At 39.9% G+C, this 20,341-nt stretch overlaps 1 protein-coding gene across 1 annotated transcript in view; it reads left to right on the forward strand.

Annotated features, from left to right (window-relative positions):
* The first annotated feature begins 7,967 nt into the window (after positions 1–7,967).
* dst (dystonin) overlaps positions 7,968–20,341 on the forward strand; it is a 112,131-nt gene continuing 99,757 nt past the window's right edge. Inside the window, exon 1 of the mRNA XM_061039610.1 lies at positions 7,968–8,922. Coding sequence (XP_060895593.1) covers positions 8,646–8,922 — 277 coding nt within the window. The 5' untranslated portion in view covers positions 7,968–8,645. The remainder of the gene's footprint in view (positions 8,923–20,341) is intronic.

The raw sequence follows: 20,341 nt of genomic DNA on the forward strand, positions 1-20,341 counted from the left end.
AAAATCCATCCTCTCCATCTTTTACCTGCTCCACTTTTCAGAAAATGTGTACTCAAACAGGCCGTTAGGAGATTCATGACATCACAAAGGGCAGTAACCCCTCCCCCAGGTGGGTGACACTCCCACAGCTAGGTGTTTGTTCTGCCCTCTGACTCTCCCTACTCAACATAAACAACAGGACATGGTGCAAGAAATCCCAAGCCACATCCCTTTCCAGAGGGGCGTGGTCAAACACAGCTCATTTACATATTTAAAGGTACAGACACAGAAACAGCATGTTCTGAGCAGGGCTGAAATAGAGGGGTTTATAGACATGATCAAATACAGGATCAGAGTGGATTTAGAACAAGGAACTTCATCGATGCATCGGTTCAACATTCATATCAGCTGATACCGGCCCTGTTGACAGACATCGGCAAATAATGTGGCATGAAGCGAAGTCAGTAGCCGATGTTTATTTGTTGTGCTAAATCTGTTTAATGCTGACATGTAGTACACCAAACTGCTGATTCATAGAAGAGTTTTTTTTATTGGGCAGATGAAGTCACCTGTTGAAACGAACTCTGACTTGTTTTCATTTTCAAACATGAGAGAAAATGTTGGCATGGTGGAAGTCTTACACCAAAATAAGTCACAAAACAAACAAACCGCAGTATCAGATTCTGCAATCGGCTGAATTGTTATTTGAAACATTGGCATTAGCCCTGATTTTTTTTTTATCAATCAGTGCATCTCTGCTTCAAATCTTCAATTCTTCTTTTTGAAAATGATATTACATGATGTATTTCCAACATGCTAAATATTTGACACATATATGCAATATTCTTCTGTTGCTATTTTTTTCTGTATCGGCCTTTTCACAATTGCAAATAAAACATTTTGCTCTCAGTATACCTCCTTGCTTGCCTGAGTCTTTCGTCCAGTTAAAGAAAGAAAAACACATGAAATGACACGAGTTCATCCCAAAAAATTACATAACAGCGTGGATTATGATGTCATTGTTTCCCTCCCTCACTCTGAAAGTATGTGGCTCATTTGAGAGCCTGTCTTTACAACAAGGTGTATTTAAAGTGTCCTTATAACGCAAAAATAAACCTATGATCAACTAACAGACATTACAAATAATTGTGTTTAAATAGTAATTAACAGGATCATAATGCAACAAATGATCCCTGCAGCACACTGCTGTTGATCATCACAGACGTGGATTCATTCTCTTCTATTATTCATTATTGTATTGTTATTAGTGTTATCATTATATCTTTTTGGGCAGCAGTCTGTGCAGCAGATTATACTGCGATGCTCGGATGAATGTGCTGACTCTGCCTGCCCCTGTTGTAAAAATAAATAAATAAATAAACTAGACGACTGTGCTGAGTCATGCATTGTATACCTCACTATAATGTTATCAATAGTCTGGGCTGTTGTCTTTGCAACTACATGCTCTCCACGGATTGCTGTGCGATGCTCTGCGTGTGTCAGTCAGTGTCTTTATTCTCATCTTGAGCTTTCAGCGACATAACGGAGGGAGAGGAGCCAGCTGTCTGAGGGCTGCGGGATCTGCCCTACATCTCGCCTTTTTACGATGATTGCTGCGGCGTTTTTGGTCCTGCTGCGGCCGTACAGCATCCAATGTGTGCTGCTGCTGTTGTTGCTCTTGCTCGGGACTATAGCGACAATTTTGTTTTTCTGCTGCTGGCACCGCAGGCTTCGCAATGGAAAACATCCAATAAAATCTGTGCTCTCCGGACGCACCAGGAGCCGCGGTGAGTAGCGCAGGCCAGCCGCATCTCCGCACGATGACAGCTCATCTCTGTGCACTTACATGCTCCGTATGAAGTCATATAGTCTATTTATTATGTGTTAGCAAGCAGCAAAGTCAATATCACCTACCTGTTTCTGCAGTGGGAGCTGTGGGAGAAATCAAACACTTCATGTAGGCGTCAATAAGTGTGAAGACTCTGTGATAGGATGTTTTTAGTTAAGTCTGTTATCAACCAAATGCATTACTATAGTTAATACTTGCACTGTCATTCTTCATGTAAGGCATATTCTTCTCATTCTAACATCTGTTATCTGTCTTGTAGTTGGCCTCCGATCACATCATTTCCGATCAGAGGTAGGATAAACTTTTCTCATTATGGATCAGAGTCATTTCATTCTAACATCTCTTTTTTTTAAAATCTGCAGTTATTTGTCTGAAAGCATCACGTAGCATGCACCCTTAAGATCTTTACAGGACTTAAATGACAAATGGTCCTGCCCAACAGCTAGTTTCTTTAGACTTTACAGAAGTCGACTATTTTAAGGACCATGATGTACGCATTGCGCATGTTATCCCAGTAAATAATGGAGGTGATTTTGCACTTATATTCTTTAAGGAAGGTTCAAGCTCTTTAAAGTTTATCAATCAGAGCAAACGTTAGTATGAGAGAGCCCTTAAATAAAAAAAACTCTGTTAAATGATTTATAATATAAGCAATATTATGTTTGATGCTCAAATGCGTCAAGCACAGTTTCACTCGACTTACTTCCGTTAACTTTCTTCCCCTTCAAAATAAAACATAATCTCCAAATTATTCAAAGTGTATGAAAATGGCCTCAAAACATATCCACTGCAAATCATGGCTTTTTAAATGTGTATAATTGCAAGAGCTGTCTTAGTAAACACAGTAATGTTTACATGACTGATCATTCTGAAATTGTCTAAAATAAAACTAACTTTTTTATCTGGCACAGTTCAGTAAATTTCTTCTTAACGCATCAATAATGTTTTTTTATTTTATGCAAGAATATTGCCTAATAAAAGGGACAAATAAAACATGTCTACAGTCAAGATAATGCATGAAGATAACCAAAACTAAGACAGCAACAGTGGAAAAAGTCAAACAAACAGCACAAGAACATTTAAAAAAAATAAAAAAATAAAAAATAAATCCCTTATAAATGACAATTTATATACCTCAAGTGAATGAGTGTGTGGAAGCCCTAACAGAAATGCATCAACATATATGATCTTACTCAGTTTCCTGTGATAATAAGTTTTGTTTCTGTTTGTTTTTCTCAAGATCTCGACTGATTAACCTTTTTTAATGTCGAGATAACAACGCTGGTTTTCCTGTGATAATGAGTTAATTTGTTAAATTGTTTTCTTGAGATCCAGAGAAAAATTACTGCAGCATCATCTTGAAATAAAGACATGAGTAAGTAGAGATTTCAAGCAAACAAACTGAAATTTCAAATAAAATGTAAGGATGTTTTGTCCACTTAGGGCTTCTGTATGTGTAAACATTTTACTTAAGAATTCAATTTTCAGTGCCATGTTTAATTTCTATGAGTGTCCAACAACCCATTGGTTCATGAATTACATTAATTTTAAAACAGTGTCAGCACAAAAACAAAGTTATCAGTTTTATTGTGAAAAAAAAAAAGGCAAAGATTTCAAAAGCTTGCCTTTCTGTGCAGGTTGTTATTGAACCACAGGACACTGGATCCTTGTTGGCTCAGTACTGTGGCTGCTGGGGATTCAGTATCATGTTCAAGGACACAACAGCAGGATTGCTGAGCTGTAATGTCCAAGAACAGTCTCCCTGGTCTTTATTTCCAAATATAATAAGTCCAACAACAAACAGCTCCTCAAGAAAACCTCAGAAAGGAGCTAAAGAAGAAAGCAACATGTCAAAGTGTTACACTCAAAATCTGCTCTCTTTGGAGTGCAATCCTTTAGTGATTTAGAGTTGCTGTGTCATCTTCCGGAGCATCTCTGACTCTGAAATCTAGGTCATCTACCTTTTATAGTGCCTCCCTACCTTGTTCATTTTATAATGACACCTTTTAATTTCTCTTGCCCAGTCTGCTGAGAGCATAATCTGCCGCCAGCTTGATGTTTGCTCATGCTTCCCAGGGCTTCAGGCACAGTCCACGTCATGTGAGAAGGAGCATACACGCTCGGGTGACGGAGGAGAAGCCCAATCTGGTCGAGATTCCGGAGAGTGAACCTGATTCATCATCCGGTCTCAGAAAGCGCAAAGTGAAGAAGAGAGTCCTGCCAGAATTTTACCAGTCTGTGCAAGTCACCCCCACACGCAAACCTGTAGGTACCTCCCTCTAACAGTAAATGTGATTAGTTATTAAAATACCTTTGTTTGCTTGCTCCCCTTCCACAGGGACATCAGTGCCACTCTGAATCTGGTAAGGATTCAGACATTTGTCAAAAGGAAACTACTTGTTTACAGGGTCTCAAACTTGCTCTTCCAGGATGGTCATTATTGGTCCTCATTCAAATGAAATGTGTTTTTGTTATGGGGTTCTTACCTTGTTTCCATGTGTGTGTTGTTTAGTTAGAGATGAAAAAATATGGACAAAAAAGTCCTATAAACATGTTATCTCAAACAGTCACATTCACTTTCCCATAGAGGGGGATCTCAAAGTAATTTCAAAGCACCTTTCAATGTCATCTCTATAGACCCTAAATAATCTGAACACGTTCTGTTTAAGAGGAAATCATTTTATTTTAAATGATGAAACACATGTATTTGTCACTGCAGCTTATATAATGTTATATATTAAAATAAGGCCTTCGTGCTCTGGTGTCTTCACATACAGCATGCCTATTCTAAAGGTAGTGCAGTCCTGTGTGTTACAAAAAGATGAGCTATTTATGCAACATTTACACCCAAAAAAAACCCCATTGGTCCATGCATCATTTTCACAAGATGATCATGCGGGATTTTCTCGAGGGAGAGCACAACAAATCTCTTTCTATTAGCTCTTTATCAGTCTGGTTTGACAGATTTACAATTAAGTGCTCAAACGATTATCCTCCATTTTTTAGATTTCTGTTCATGTAGTCAGCATGCTGCTACGTGTCCACTTTCTAATCCTTTCTAAGTAGATTTAACAATTTATCATGTTGGCATGGCAACACAATATGTATCCTCATGGAGCAACAGTTCAGCTATTCAGAAACTCACCACAGTTAAAAGGAAAGTAACAAGTATGCCAGTTTTACACCTGACCCATATGTTGATCCGGGTCTAAAGGTGAAAAAAAAAAACACAGCTGGGAATATGAACCGAAGGCCTCGTGCACGTTGAACCCTTTTTTGTTGTATTTGGATTTCTTTCCTCACCGGTGAATATATTATTCCTGTTACAGAAGAATTATGCTTCCACACTGACATAATCACAGAGTCAGTGGGTGTTTTTGAATGTGTCTAAATGTCAGTGTCATATATTGTATCCAGAATATTAACCATCCTACACAGCTTTTATCCCCGACTGCAAAGCTGTGACTGCTGCATGAAATTCTAATTCAGTACCCGCCTTGACATGACAATGATGTTTGAACTGTTTGTGTTCAAAGGCAGCTATTGATCTGTGTGATGCTGTTGTAACTTCCTGCTTCCATTAGTTGTGTGTTATCCTACAGATAACCAACACAAACGGTTTGCAGCTATTTAATCTTAGCCATTGTCAGCAAAAAAGACCAATCCAAAGATTGAAATCGATGGGATTCTTGCCATGCCTAATACCACAGAGGGTATGAAGAATGGACGATGCCCCTCCCCATAGTAGAATAATGAAGCCAAAATACCCCCGGTTATTGCCACTGACATGTGCTGGTGAAGAGTCGCAGTTTTCGACGCCACGCCCCTGCCGCTAACCAAAACACACGTTAAACCTATACAGTTAAAAAAGCAAAGATCCCCCAGGTCAGTTCAGTCACTACAGAACAGATTCTTGTGTTGGTTTGAAGCAAACACTCACATGTATGGAAGTTGTGTGAGTTCTCGTTCTGTTTCCTCTCGCTGTTTCTGCTCCACTCTGCTAATCTGGTGCACACAGCAACGCAGAGGCCTCATTGGTCAACAGAGCTGTCAATCTTGGCATTTCATACCTTTTATTTAGCATCAATTAACGAAGACTAAACTTCTAAAATAGAAAGATTACTGGCGCACAAATCAGCATGATAATAGCTAACATTAACAAAATTATTTGACATGTATTTAGATATTATGGTTTGAAAAATGTCCGATCTGTAACCAAAGAGGAGTCAGGGTTTATGACCTATACTGCAGCCAGTCAGCAGGGGGCGCTCCAAATCTTTTAGTTTCCCTTGAGGACATTGTCCATTCTTTATTCAGTCTATGGGTCAAAACAGATTTTAGTTTTTTTTTTTTGTTGTGTTGATGTGTTATTTGGGAAGGAGCAATGATGAACCTGACCTTGCTCAGATGATGAACAATCATGTGTTTGATGCTCATAGTGTCATTAATATTACAAAAAGGAGAATGGTTTAAGGAATTGCCTTAACCACATCAAGGTTATAATTTTGGAGGTTTATGTTCTCATTAAATCCTCATAATGTGCTTTAAGTGTGCAGACTTGACTATGCTGCATAAACTAGGGCAGGCCTAGATCAGCACTCCATGCATCATTCATGATATATTTGCATGTGCAGCCCATACTAAACTGTGCTAAATGAATAATCCAGAAGGGTTATCATGAACCATATTTTGGTGTTTTCTAACTGATGGTTTATTTAATTGACCCTGACCAGTTTGACTTATAACCGTCTGTATTTCACATAACAGGTCGAGTAACTGAAGACACACAGACTTTTTATTTGATGTATTTTTTTAAACAGTGTGCAACACAAAAATGGAATATGAATGCACACGACCTCACATTTGGTAGATTTTAATAATACATCAGGATGACTCTGCTCCTCTTTTAGGAACTAGAAATTCAGGCATTTGAAGTGGGCTAAATAGGCTTTTTGAACTCATGGATGTCCTCCAATAGCTATATTTTCTAAAATAACTGACAAAGGTTGTCAAATTGAGGTCCTTATGCCAAGTTTTCAACAGCTCCTGAGCAAAGAATAATAGTTATTAAAATTCCAAGCATTCCCTAATGGAGTGGATAAGCCTTGCATTATTAGATGATGGGGGAGGACGTCTAATAGTTCAACTTATTCTTATCCCAGTACAGTTAGCGTTTTATAGAAAAGAAAGTTAAAAACTGACTCAGGGGAATATAAATGTATTCCTATAGCAGCCCACTCAATATTTATTTCATTATATGGGGACCTTTCCTTTCCTGGAATCATACTATTCATTTTCCATGGTGAGAATTGTGTATTAGCAGAAAGCTTATCAACTGTGCAACACTAAGCTGCCTTTTCCAGCACTTGAGTTTTAGCCCATGATGAAAAGTGATGCAATGATAAAAGAGCTGCTAATATTAACCGCGTTCTGCTTGAAACAGCTCGGCAGACTGACCCAGCTCTAAAAACAGATTCTCACTGCTGCTGCTATTTTGAGACTTTAAAAAAATGAATAAAATATCATTTAAATGAACAAATACAACCTTATAAGGTGATGCTATCTGCAGATTTATGACTTGATTTTAACATGTTAGAAGTGCTAATTAAATGCTTTTTTTTTGTATCATTGTGTTGCCCCACCCTTTCCTTCTCCCTCAGGATGTGTTAACCTGCATTTGTTCTGTTGCTCAAACTCAGGTGTGTCAGGGTGCAGCAGGAAATTGCAACAGAAAGTGACTCATCAATAACTCCTCATGGGCAATTATTCCCCCCCCCCCCCCCCCCCCCCCCGATGTTATTGAAATGGGAAAATGTGAGAGATTTATCAGAGAACAACATTAAAGACATACTTCTTCATAAGGAGACGACTTTGATGGTATAATAGATGTTTGATTTCATTTTCTGGGTGTAAGGGGGTTAACATTTAAACCCAGTTGAAGCCACTTAACCCAAGTGCAATCCTTCTTTTGTGCACCCGTGGTCCACTCAAAGTTCTCAGGAGCTAATTGGCTCGACACATACGAATGCTTTCGCTTTGCCCAGTTTTGGTTTACACACCGGCTAAAGTGCAAACAGTTACGTAATTGTGTCCAGAGTCCTCGCAGCAGTCTTCTCCGTTGGGGATCTGTTGAGCAAGTCCCTGCCATGGCAATCTGTAGCAGTAGCACTTGTCCTCCTGTTACCCCCGCGTTTGATGCATTTGGAGTCACCAAGCAACACCTTCGCGCAGGGATGGCGCTCTAACACCGCGGACGCTGCTGCTGCTGCTGCTGTTGTTGCCTTTACCCGGGTTATGACGCGGAGACGCATGCAGTCTGCTGTCTGCTCTCGCATCACGGTCCAGCTTTGCCTCGACAAGCACACGGCGTAACATCCCTCCTCTCAGCCCACTGGAGATCTGACATCACCCCGCATCCCTAATGCACACATAAGGGGACGAACTCGTGGCCGGAGCATCTCTCTAAGGGCGTGGCACCTTTTTGGATATTGACGCACGAAATGTGTGACCGAAGGGTTGGAAGCTAATAAGGCGTAAACAGGACTGTTATTTTTCCTCCAGCTGACAAGTCTCCATGTATACAGTGGTAAGTCTTATTTCTGACCTGGCGGGGGAGCCAGATGCTATTGATTTCACATTGCCTTTATTTGCCTCATTTTTTTTGTATTGTTATGGATCATAAGAGCTTTCTGAGTCGAGTTAAGGAGCGTCCTCGTACCTAACATGCGCCCACATTGCGCACTTTGACCTGCGATGGTGAGAAATTATGGGATTTTTTTGAAGCGTGGGTTTTTTTTTTCCGGTGTTGTGATCCTGTATGGAGTCAAGACAAGCATTGTTCTCCTTTTTTTCCTTATCCCGGCTTTCTTTTGTCTCACAGAGCTCCAGTTCAGGGAACCCTTCCCTGCACGGATCCATGTCTTCCTCGGCGGATTTTTCAGACGAGGATGATTACAGTGTTAAATCAGGCTCGGCATCTCCGGCACCCGGGGACACTTTACCCTGGAACCTGCCCAGACATGAGAGGTCCAAGAGGAAGATCCAGGGAGGATCCGTGCTGGATCCGGCAGAGAGAGCGGTGCTCAGGATCGCAGGTGAGAGGCAGCCTTCCCTGACATCCACTCATTATTCTGTAACAAGGACAAAACAATGCAATCCACCTCTCTGCAATACGCTCAGCATATGGAGAGTACATGAGCATGCTCAGGAGTGTGTTTTTCTGGTATTCCCGGTTTTATTTGGGGGCTGTCATGACGGATCACTTGTGGTGCATGTGTCGGTATCTTGGTCTTCATTTCCTCTGTACATGGTGCCTATAAGAAATCACAAGTTTATTAAATATGTAGGGTCATTTAAAAACAAAACAAAACAAAAACATTATTTAGTCCTACATAAGCTACAATATATTTGACTTTTTTTTATCAGTAATATGCACATGTATTAGGATATAAACCATTTAATGAGATAGAAGCACACAAGGACGAGTCTTATGTGCTCACAAGTCGATAACAAAAGTCAGGTTTTCAGATAAAATAACAGAAATCCTTCTATAATAAATGGCCTCTTGTTTGTTTGCTCACTTGGTGACCAACTTGGACGTTTTATAGCTCTAAAGTAGGCCTGTTTCATCGTGATACTTTGATACTGCTTGAGGTTATAAAAATCCATCCCAGTCCTGAATACAAGGAGGGCTTGATTAAAACACAATGTAGCAGATTTCTGTAAAAAAAAAAAAGGGTCTATTTTTCTTTTCCTGTAGCTAATCTCGCACCTCACTGCGTTAATGTGTGCCCATTCAAGGCAGCTGACAGGACAGTATAGCTGCAAACATTAAGCTTTGGACATCTGACCAAAGCTATTTGAAGTCTAGCAGGTGGATTACTGTGAAAAAAGAAAGTGGTCCGTGTTACCAGCCGGTACAGAAACGCCTGACAAGGAAATTTCAGTAAAAAAACACTGTAAAAAATGAGCGACTCATTCAGCCTGACTTTGACATCGTGTTTTACCCACTGATGAAAATGAGTGCAAACCTGATCAGATACGATGAGATGTGGGCGCTTGTGTTAAGAAAGCAAAATATTATTTTTATTTTATGCGTATTTTAGCAACAATATCGGTGCAATGGACTTGTCAAGACAGACATTTTTTGCAGCGCGGGCCTTCCTATCAATGTCGTTCACTCCGGAGAGGAAGTGTCGCCCATTGGACAGAGCGCAGACAAGGGAGGGATGTAGGGCGTTTCCTTCTGTGCAACAACAGCGCCGATCACTCTTGCAGCACATATACACACATGCACATATACACACATGCACACACACACACACACACGCTGTGTCCCCGTCCGCCGCTGGTGAATGTCCAGTTTGTGGAGTCCGGGTTATGGCTCAGTACGCAGCGCAGGCTAATACTCTCTCGGACGAACAGGAATACCTTCAAGCCTATGAGGATGTTTTGGAGAAATACAAAGGTAGGATCGATGCTGATTGGACATTGGTTTTGGGTTTTGAGGCGATGAAGAAATTGCCCCCGATTGCTTTGCTTGACAGTTCAATAAATGTCAGCATTGCCCCCCCCCTCCTCCTCCTCCTCTCTGTGGTGGCTGCCTGGTGTTAGTGTCTTTATCCCTGCAGTGGAAAAGTGGGAATATTTCCTGCATGACATCACATTCAGGCTGAATATTTATATCCAGGACAAAGACTTTATTATGAGGCTTTTTAATGATCTTATTCGATCATTAGATAAGAGGATAATGAATGTTTTTTTTTAGCTGTTTGAATGGATGTATCTACTCACCCTGAAATGTGTCTGGAAATCATTTCAAGCCAGCTGATTGCCTTGTCAGACTTTATCATCACATTGAAAGGTCAATCAGAAAAACCAAGTCGGTATAGTTCAAATATTTGATTCTTTCATGATGCAAATGATCTCTTTATGTGTTATTTAGGGGGGATATTATAGGACAATCATTGACTGATTGTTCCTCATTTAACCTATGTGGTGTCTCAAGGCAGAGAGGACAATGACATAGCAGGGTGAGGCGTTAGCTCCTGTCAGTAGCTCATGTCACTTTATGTAGCTGCTCCTTTTGAAAACCATGCCATTAATTACAGCAAATCCATCACACAAAGGAGGTCCATGTTCTCCCGTGTCTCTTTGACAGCTCAAAACCACACACGTGCAGTCTGAGGCCAGGCGTGCGCTGGGGAGCTGAATTCAAACTGACAGCGGCAGTTTTTTTAACTCTTTTGCTTCATCACAGGCAAAACAACGGTGAAGCGTGGCCTGTGTGCCGTTGTGTTGAACGCCTGTTGTGACCATGTCGAGTGTTGTTTGTGTTCAGCAGAGCAGAGTCATCTGTGTTTTAAGGCTAAAACAGGCTGGAGGCTGATGTGATCATATGATGTAGCATCATTAGGAAGATGTAGCTCTGTTCTTAAGGCAGAGGAGCTGTGACACAATGAGCTCACTCATCCTTCCTGTGTCCTTCTTCTATCATCAACAGCCGTTCTGGGACATGTTTTTACCTTTAAATTATTGATTTTTTGGGGGGAATATTTGACCAGTTGTTGCATGAATAATGAACCACACAAAGAAGGGTAAGGCTTTTTTTTGTATTATGATTTAAAACAACACATTTCAAGCTTGATGGATGTATTTAAGCTTTGGAAAGATCTGAATAGTCACAATTTTTGTTAAAAATGTAGTGTCATCTTCATTTCTTGTTACTTGTTTTTCATTCATAAACGTGTGGCTGTTGAGTAATCCTGGTGGGGACTTGAGATCAGCTGGTGGGCTAATCATTACATCCACGCAAACTCACCTTTAACATGTTTTCCATCAGCTGTTTGTACACGTGTTGCCTCATTGCATACCAGCTTGGACAGCAAGACTCTCTTAACATTTATTTACTCCAGGTCAGTTCAGATTAGAGACAGGATATAGCAATGAATTCAGAAGTTCTTTGTAGAGTCCCTTGACTGCTTGTGTCTGATGATAATATAGGACAAGATAAGGTATGATAAGATAAGACCGAGCTTTATTAGATGAAGATGGACTTTATTGTCCCAGTGGGGAAACTTGCCTTGGACTGAAGGAAATTCTGTTGCCAAAAAGGAAAAGTGTTAAATTGAAAGACACCGTGCCTACGATAAGTAAAATAAAGGAATGCTGAGTTTTGTAACGGTACAAACAATAACCTTTACAATGGCGGGAAAAAACAATTATTTTACAATATGTCAAGATGAAATGTTTTAATTTGAGAGGGAAGCTCGACAAAGATTCTTCATTGAGGTTAATTTGAAGTAAACTGTACATTTGAGTTAAAGGCTGGACGATGAGTCAGAGAAATCTTTATGTCAGCGTCTAATACCCTCTTCCTTCTTAACACAATCCTGTCCCTTAATGTCAAATTGTCTTCCCAGGTACAAAGATGACCTAGATCAGTTCATTGTTTCCATATAAAAAAGATTGTTTCCTCGTCCACAGCGAAGACATATCTCTTTTGGGGCGCTGGCTAAGTGCTATGAAAAAGCTCCTGTTCTATAATTTGCGTTGTATTTGCAGCAGAGCCCCGAGCTTCTCTCCATGTGATGCATGGAGAATCAAAGAGGGACATTTTTCACAGGAAAAAATAAAATCAGCAACAGTAACCAAACAAACACAGCCTAACAGACCAGTAAACAGAACAGCCAATGGGTCAGCTGTAAAGTAGGTTGCATAATTGTCTTTGTCTCACCCAATTTAAGATTTTGGATCGGACAGTTTTTACAGTTTCGGTTTGGCCTCACAGTCATCCATTATTTCTGAGTGATGCTCGCTGTCACTTCCAGATAACAGATAAAAGCAGGAGGACAAAAAAAGTTCAGGCTTCATCGGAGTGAGCCAGTGCATGGTGTTACCTTTTGTGATCCCAATTTGTTCGAAGTATACTGAAAAGAAATCATTGATAAAGGAAGTGCTGTCTCGACTGTGTTTTAAAGGAGCGAGGGTTAAAGATTTTTAGTGACTAAGCATAACAGTTTCCATTGACTGGAGGCATGTTTAAGGTCTTATACCTCCGGCTATAAGGCATGCCACACTAATTAGGTGTTAGGCTTAATAGCACCCTGAACACAGGAATCGCTTTGGGCTGAAATTCAATGCAGGCTTTTACAAAAGACTGTAAACTTGAGGAGTGAGCTAAAGACATGGTTTCAGCGGTTAATGGGCAGAGTGGCTGCGTGGGATCAAACTGTTCCAGCAGAGCCTGTTCGGTAGGCCTTCAGCGTGCAGGGGTCATAAAGTTCCCCAACACTTGATCATCCTCTGACATCAGGGGAGATTTAATGGATTAGACATTTGGTGGTTCAGTCAGCTGTTCTCATGGGTTCATTTTGTTTTTGAGACGCCATATGGTATTAAAAAAAAACAACTGACAAGAGATTAAAAGTGAAGTTTAGAGTTTTCATTCCTGCAAATTATAGCAATAATATTTTAATCCAAGCTTATACTTTTGTCTATACTGGACTTAATACTATTATGATATAATTTGGCTTAATAGGGTACTAGCTACAATTCTATCTCTAAAAGAACACTACAGCCAGTGAGCTAAAAATCTGTTCTGCTCACTAACACAATTTCCGAAACCACATACTTACATACTGCATACTAACCCTTAGTTAGCAACACATTAAACCTTGGAAAAGCTAGCTATGCTCAGTCAATTTAACAACAACATTCATCAGTTTATTACAAATACAGCTACTTAATCATTTTAATATCATTTGGAAACATATAAAATGTATTTCAGTACGGTTACTTTTATTTGAATGCCGCTGGCGAGCTCTGCGATTGGATAGTCTGAGAGCTGCAATGCATTGTGGGGAGGTATAGTACGACCAGAGTGCTCCCGTCTCTTACTATTTTATTTCTCGAATAAACAAAATTGCATGATTTCGTATCACACTCAGTGTGACGTCATATTTAGTGTGAATAGTATGAAAGTATGCGGCTTCAGACGCAGCCTAACATCCGAGCATTCGAAAGCTCACAGCCTGAGAGTTTTATGAAAAAAGGGAGTGCTGGATACTGATTAGTAGGAATTTTCTATGAAGAAAATATACGTAATCTTTTCCCTGAATGTGAAAAGATTCATTCAGAGTGTTTGCTACAGAACCAGTCTTTAGGTTGCCGCCTATGTAAGCTGTATGTAATAGGAAGGTGTGGTCTGTAAGTGTCTGACATTTCTTCCTGTGAATCATTCTTGTCCCCATTATGACTTAAGCTCTCTTCAAAAGAAGGATTTCTGCAGATACATTAAAGAAACGTATGATTATTCAAATCAATCTTTTATGTGTTCATTATCTTGCATCAGGGACCAGTGAGAGAGCATTGTGTTTTCTGCACAGTCACTGCCTTTGTCCATCCTGCTGGGCCGTGCCCAGCCCAACCCCTCTGCTCTATGTCGACAGCCCACTCATCACATTCAAACGGCCCAGCTAGCGGCCCACACACACACGGCAGGCTGCCTCCATGGACACTGTCTGCTACCATACAAAAGACACTTTGTTTTTTATGTGAGCAGCATCCAAGTTCCAGAGACTTGTTCATGTGTCAAGTTGATGGTGTGACGCTTTGGCTTTTAGCTGCGATTTGGACGCCAAGAAGCCACACTTTTGAGAGTGGTCTGTACCCACCTCACTCAGCAGGCAGATGAACAGTCTGTAAGGCATGTTGTTAACAAACAGTTGGCCACTGCAGCTTCCCTAAAACAGACCTCTAAACGTCTGTCTTCTTAAGTTGAAATTCAGCTTAGTTTTCAGGTGAAGAACAGGAACATTTCTCTGGGAGGAAATGCTTAGAGGAGAGAGTAGTGGAATGATATGCAGCAAAGGGCCAATGTTGGATTTGAACCCACAGCTGCTGCGAAGAGGTTAATTTTAAAAACAAGTCAGACTTTATTTTCTAGAACTTCATTTTTTTTATATTCACACAGTTGAAAAAAAAGGTGCATTTGGTTTGAGAGCAAACAACCAACATTTGGTATAATCACGGGGTTATCTAATTATTAAGGGTCATTTCACAGCTACCGCAGCCAAATTCCTAAGTGCTTATGGCACACTAAGTGCATTAGATTTTTTTTTGGATCAGTATCCAACCCTGGCTGAACTTGGTGCAACCTGATTTCAAAATAAGCGTCTAGCAGGAACTGATTTGAAACTCATACAGCTGCCGGTGGTTTCAGTTTACAGGTTTAAAGATCAGATCTGTATATCTGGTTTTTCTTTTAGCTGCAATGAGCAATGTTTTATCTGGATGTTTTGATGTTGATGTCTGTCAGTTTTACAGAGTTTGATCTAAAAGTTAGAATTAAAAACAAAACAAAAATGAAAACCTTGCAGTAAATACACAGCTAGAGGTGTTCCAGTAGTTATAACTGTACCTCCTCAGCTACTGCCTTAAATGTGTCATTGTGAATTGGGGGATACACCGGCCAACACAGTATACCTACACATCAATAATATTTATCATGGCTACCTCCAACAGGTCTCAGAGCAGCAAAGAAGAACACTGCGCTGCTCTCAAAGAGTAACATTAGTAAGAGCCAGACAATGTACGCTTTAAGTGTTTTTCAATGACACTTACTAAGTCTGTCTACTTTTAAATTTCATGTTAAGATGATTAAAAATGGGAAAAACACTTTTTCAGTGTTAAATATCAAGATTTTATTCTTCTGTGGAATTTGGAGTAAGGGATTCCTTTGGTGAAGTGAGCCTATAGCTATACAACAATTTCAGTTATCACATCCATACAGCCTTTGCAGCACTGCCAACGACTTTAATATTACAGTGATAATATGCAGTGATTTACCAAAATATAAATACAGCATTTTAACGCTGACCCGACTCATTGGTGCCAAAAATTTACATTTATATATATTTTTTAAATATTTTTTCTCTAAATAGAGTTTCCTGCCAATTTGACTCACTGCTTCTCCACTTCAGGATTCCTCACAGTGGCACTAATGACATGAGTGAGGGTAACATGAGGAGAAGTTTATTGACCAAAAAAGTAGATGATAGGGAGATAAAAAGAAAAATAAGAAGACAGTGATGTGTTAATGATGAACAGCAGGGGAAAGAAGTGAAAGGCGGAGGTTATCAATCAATCAATCAATCAATCAATCAATCAATCAAACTTTATTTATACAGCACCTTTCAGACAAATTAAATTGCAGTTCAAAGTGCTTAACAAGAGTGCAGAAAAGTTATTGACAAAAAGTAGTTCATAAAATCATTGAGAGACCAATGCACACCAATAAGAATTAAAAATAAAATATATGTATAAAAATAAAATACAATAAAATACGACACATAAAAGCAACAAGATATTTAAAAAATAATAATGATGTCATATGGTCACCAAATGTCAGTGATTGAAAACATTAACCCTCCACTTTTTTTTTTAGGAACATTCTTCAGTTAATCAGAAATAATGCTGTATCATTGTGGTTGTCTTGCAATAAATAAATTATCACAGAAGGGCTGCACCCTGATATATTCGTTATCGTGGGCCATGTATGGCATGGTATTGTTTGTGATCTTCCTTGCCATTCTCATCCCTGATAATATAATTTATCCCACTTTTTTCAGGGATCAAACTATAAAGTACAAGTCATTATTGGTATCAGGATGGAATTTTTTTTTTTTATCAGAACGCCTCTATACAGAGCTTTATATGTTCTTATGCCGAAAGATAATATTGTACTTGTGGCAAAGCCTTTCATTGATCTAATCAATAGACTTCATTTCAAATGGGCGTTGTAATTCAAAACCAGCAGAGCTCTCAGAAAGCTTCCACCTGACCCATCAGTCTTCAGCTACAGAAATCTGACTCCCTGATTCAATCTTGATTATTCTTACATGTATCATTTAGATATATATGGTTTGTCCTGAGTCTAACTTTGATGCAGTCCCATGCAGACGTGTGTCCGAGTGAGATGCCTGATCAGTGTTGTATTTGTGAATGTTGTATTTATATGCTGTCATGGTGATGGGAAGAGGAGCATGACCGAACCTCATTCCACCGCTCTGACATGAGATCATCTAATGCGTCTCTGTCCCACCCTGACTCATGCTCCACAGCCTCTCTCTCTCTCTCTCTCTCTCTCTCACTCTCTCTCTCTCTCACTCCAGCATGCAGCAGATGCTGGGAAGCAATCCCACATTAGAAACAGGAAACAGATTTCTCCAATATTTCTCCGCTGTTTCATAGCTGGCTAGGAAGAAAGTAGTTCCATCTGGTTTCGATGACTCTTCAGTTTTCTTTTTTAAAATCTGAACTCTTATGAACTGTCTGATATCAGCTGAAATGATATACAGCTCATGGATGTAGCATAAAAAGTGTGAGAAGAGGATTTGGTCATCAGTGAGCCATGAGTGAAGTGATTTTACCCCTCTGTCTGCTATATTTAAAGTAATGTGATGTGTCAGACTTATTCTGCTGTTGTAGTGATGATTTTTCACCAGTAGGGGGATGGGCTTCTTTTTGAAGATGTGGCTCTCACTGATGTCTAAGAAGGTTTTTTTTTTATTTCAAGGCTGATTTCTGAATTGGGCAGGACCACAAAAGCCTGAAAAATTAATAAGAGATTGTTGGCCTTTTTGATGTGAGGAAAATCGGTGATGTTTGATATCATTGTTCAATGTAATTTCAGATGAATTGGACATAATAGCTACAGTGTTACAGTTAACGATGTTTCAGCCATCAGCATATTTTGCAGTTTTTGTGGTTGTAACTCATTTTCTCTCTTAAATCCAATATATCTAAAAAAAAATTAGAAAGTGTTGTCTCTTTTTCACCACATGGTCGCTGTCATCCACATGCTGCCTCACCCTTATCTCCTTCTCAGCCAACACGAAAGCGAACGTCAAGGAATGTGCAACCAATCATTGGTTGAACGTCTTCACCCTCACGGTCCGCACCAGAATTACTCCTCGGTTAAACAAATGGTTATTATTTTTATATGTAGGCCCTCGATGCAAGTCAAATATTATGCTCAAACTGCAACCATAGACTGGATGTAGTTACTGCTAATGGGCCTGCTCTCCCCGCTCTACTGCGCAGATGTAAACAAGCTCAGTAAACGGATAGCGTCTCGTAGGAGCAGGCAGAAGCCTCGAGGTTTGGCAGTATTCTGATCTAGAAATTCGAGATAAAAAATATATATAGGCAGTATCAGGCTTATCTTGCATATTGACCGGAGCAACCATAACCACATTGTCTAGAGATGTTAACCTGCAGGGGAGACCGATAGCTGGCGGTGCTAGCGTTTGTAACTTGAGCCACAATCAGCAATGCAAATTACATGACTGTATTCTGAGTGTTTTCTTATCTTTAGTCTAGTCGACCAGGAAATAAGTTAACTAGGAACATCCCTATTAACATCACAGTCATCCCCAAACTGACACAAATAAATCAGGGTAGCTGAGGGCTACCTGCAGCATCAGCTGAGAGCCAATGGTGTGATCTGATAGGACAAATATTTGCATGCTTGGTGCAGATGCATGGTTTGAGTAATATGATTTTTCTGATACTTGTTGTGTTTGAGGCAGTCTTTTGTGTTTTGTTTTCCATTGATTTTTATATCTAGATAGGAATAAAACATTGTATTGTTTGTGCAGCTTTTACTGAAAGAAGCTCTTATTAGTTGATTTGAGCCCATTTGGTATGCGGTTATTAGAGAGCAAGACTAATTCAGCGTGACTAAGCGTTACTTCATCTAGGATGACGCTGAAAAGCAGGAACCTTTGCTTACTGTGCTCTTCACATTTAAAGTTGGTGTCAAGGAAATTTGTGGGGTTTTTTTCTCTTTGGGAGAGAAACAGATTCTTTCGTGCAAAAAAAAATTGACCTCCTCCCGTTCACAAATCACTCAAATGTGACAGTTGCAGCTGTTGCACATATGGAGGTATTGAAGTGTTAGCAACCGTGTGTGTGTGTTTGTTCATGTTTGTAAGTGTGTATTAGCAGTCATTAATGCTTCCTCTCTCCCTGTCCTTGACTCCGCTGAGTGCCTCTGTAGTGATACCGCGTAGATTAGAGTGCTGTGCCAGTTTCACCTTCATACTCTGTTTGCTTTTCATCAACGGTTGCACAATGTTTCTGCTAAACCAAAGTGGTTATTTCGTTTCACATCTTAACAGACCTAAAACTAATGTCACTTATGGTGTTGATTAAAAACCTTTTAAATCACATTTTGCGCTATTGCGGCTTGAAATTGAGGCAATTTTGTTGAGGAAAAGGCGGAAATTTTGTGAAGCTGCGGCTCATACCCTGCCTCTCGGGTGTGCATGTTCTTCATCTCTAGCACTTAGCAGGAATTAGCTTTAGAAAAGCTGATAATGTCTGCACAGAAGCCGAGAGTTTTTTTTGCCTTTTTTCTCTCCGTTTTAAGACTGCAGACTAAAGAAAAACTCTGACTGGAAGAGCTTCTTTCAAACGTCTGGCAACCTGTTTCATTTGCAGAGCGGTTTCAGTCACATATTTGAGATGCTGCCCTGCCCAATCCGAGACGACTGAGTGTTGCATGCTCACTTACAAAGAATGAGGAAAATGCATGTGCGACTATCTCCCCTCCACTTATTTTGTTTACCACTGCCGGTAACAGAATACCATGTAAACAACCTTGCCGAAGAAGATGCACTGGACTCCATTTTTGTGCTGAGTCACCACTCCTCTGGGCCTCTATTAAAATGATCAATGTACATTAAACCATTAAAAAAAAAATCAATGTGACAAGTCTGACCAGGGTAAAACTATCCAATATTAGAATTTCAGATTACTGTTGCAACTAGCCGTTAATAGGCAGCACGTCTGTCTTCATGTCAGTCCATCACATCTTAATGAGTGTCTCTATTGCACATTCATCAGGTCAAAATACTTCATGACCAATACCTGCAAAATGATGCCTTCAGCTGTGCCTTCTGTGTAGGGCAATTACTAAATATTAGCATGTTGAAAAGGTACTAGCAATGCAGAAATTGTATATGCTTGAGGATTCGTCTGCATCATCCCTCAGAGGATGTTAGCATGCTGCTCTTAGCATTTGGTTTAAAGCAGTGATTCTTCTTATCCTGGATGTTTGTGGCCAGGATCCTACGCTGCTGTGCAAGAGGTTTACTTTAACGATACAATGATTGATTTAATAGATTATATGAGCATTTTTTGTCAAACTAAGATCAAATATCCAGTGTTACGTAGATACAGTATACTGTATGTACAACAAAATCCGGGCCTCTGCCATGCAAAAGAGATCCTTGTACTCAAACAAAGCTAATGCAAACATGCCTCTGCTTACTGAGCTGGTTTGTGACACAAGAGCTGTGAAATGAGAGCTGTTGAGCAACAATGTCTGGCGCGTCCTTGTCACAGGCTGGAAGGTTGAGGGCTTTTCTAGTGTAGTCTTTATGACTGTTTTGATTTCCCTCCCATGCGAGGTCAAGCGGATTACACAGGCTGGGTTTTGATTGCTAG

The sequence above is a fragment of the Labrus mixtus genome, chromosome 6 (assembly GCF_963584025.1).
Source record: "Labrus mixtus chromosome 6, fLabMix1.1, whole genome shotgun sequence".
Classification (NCBI taxonomy): domain Eukaryota; kingdom Metazoa; phylum Chordata; class Actinopteri; order Labriformes; family Labridae; genus Labrus; species Labrus mixtus.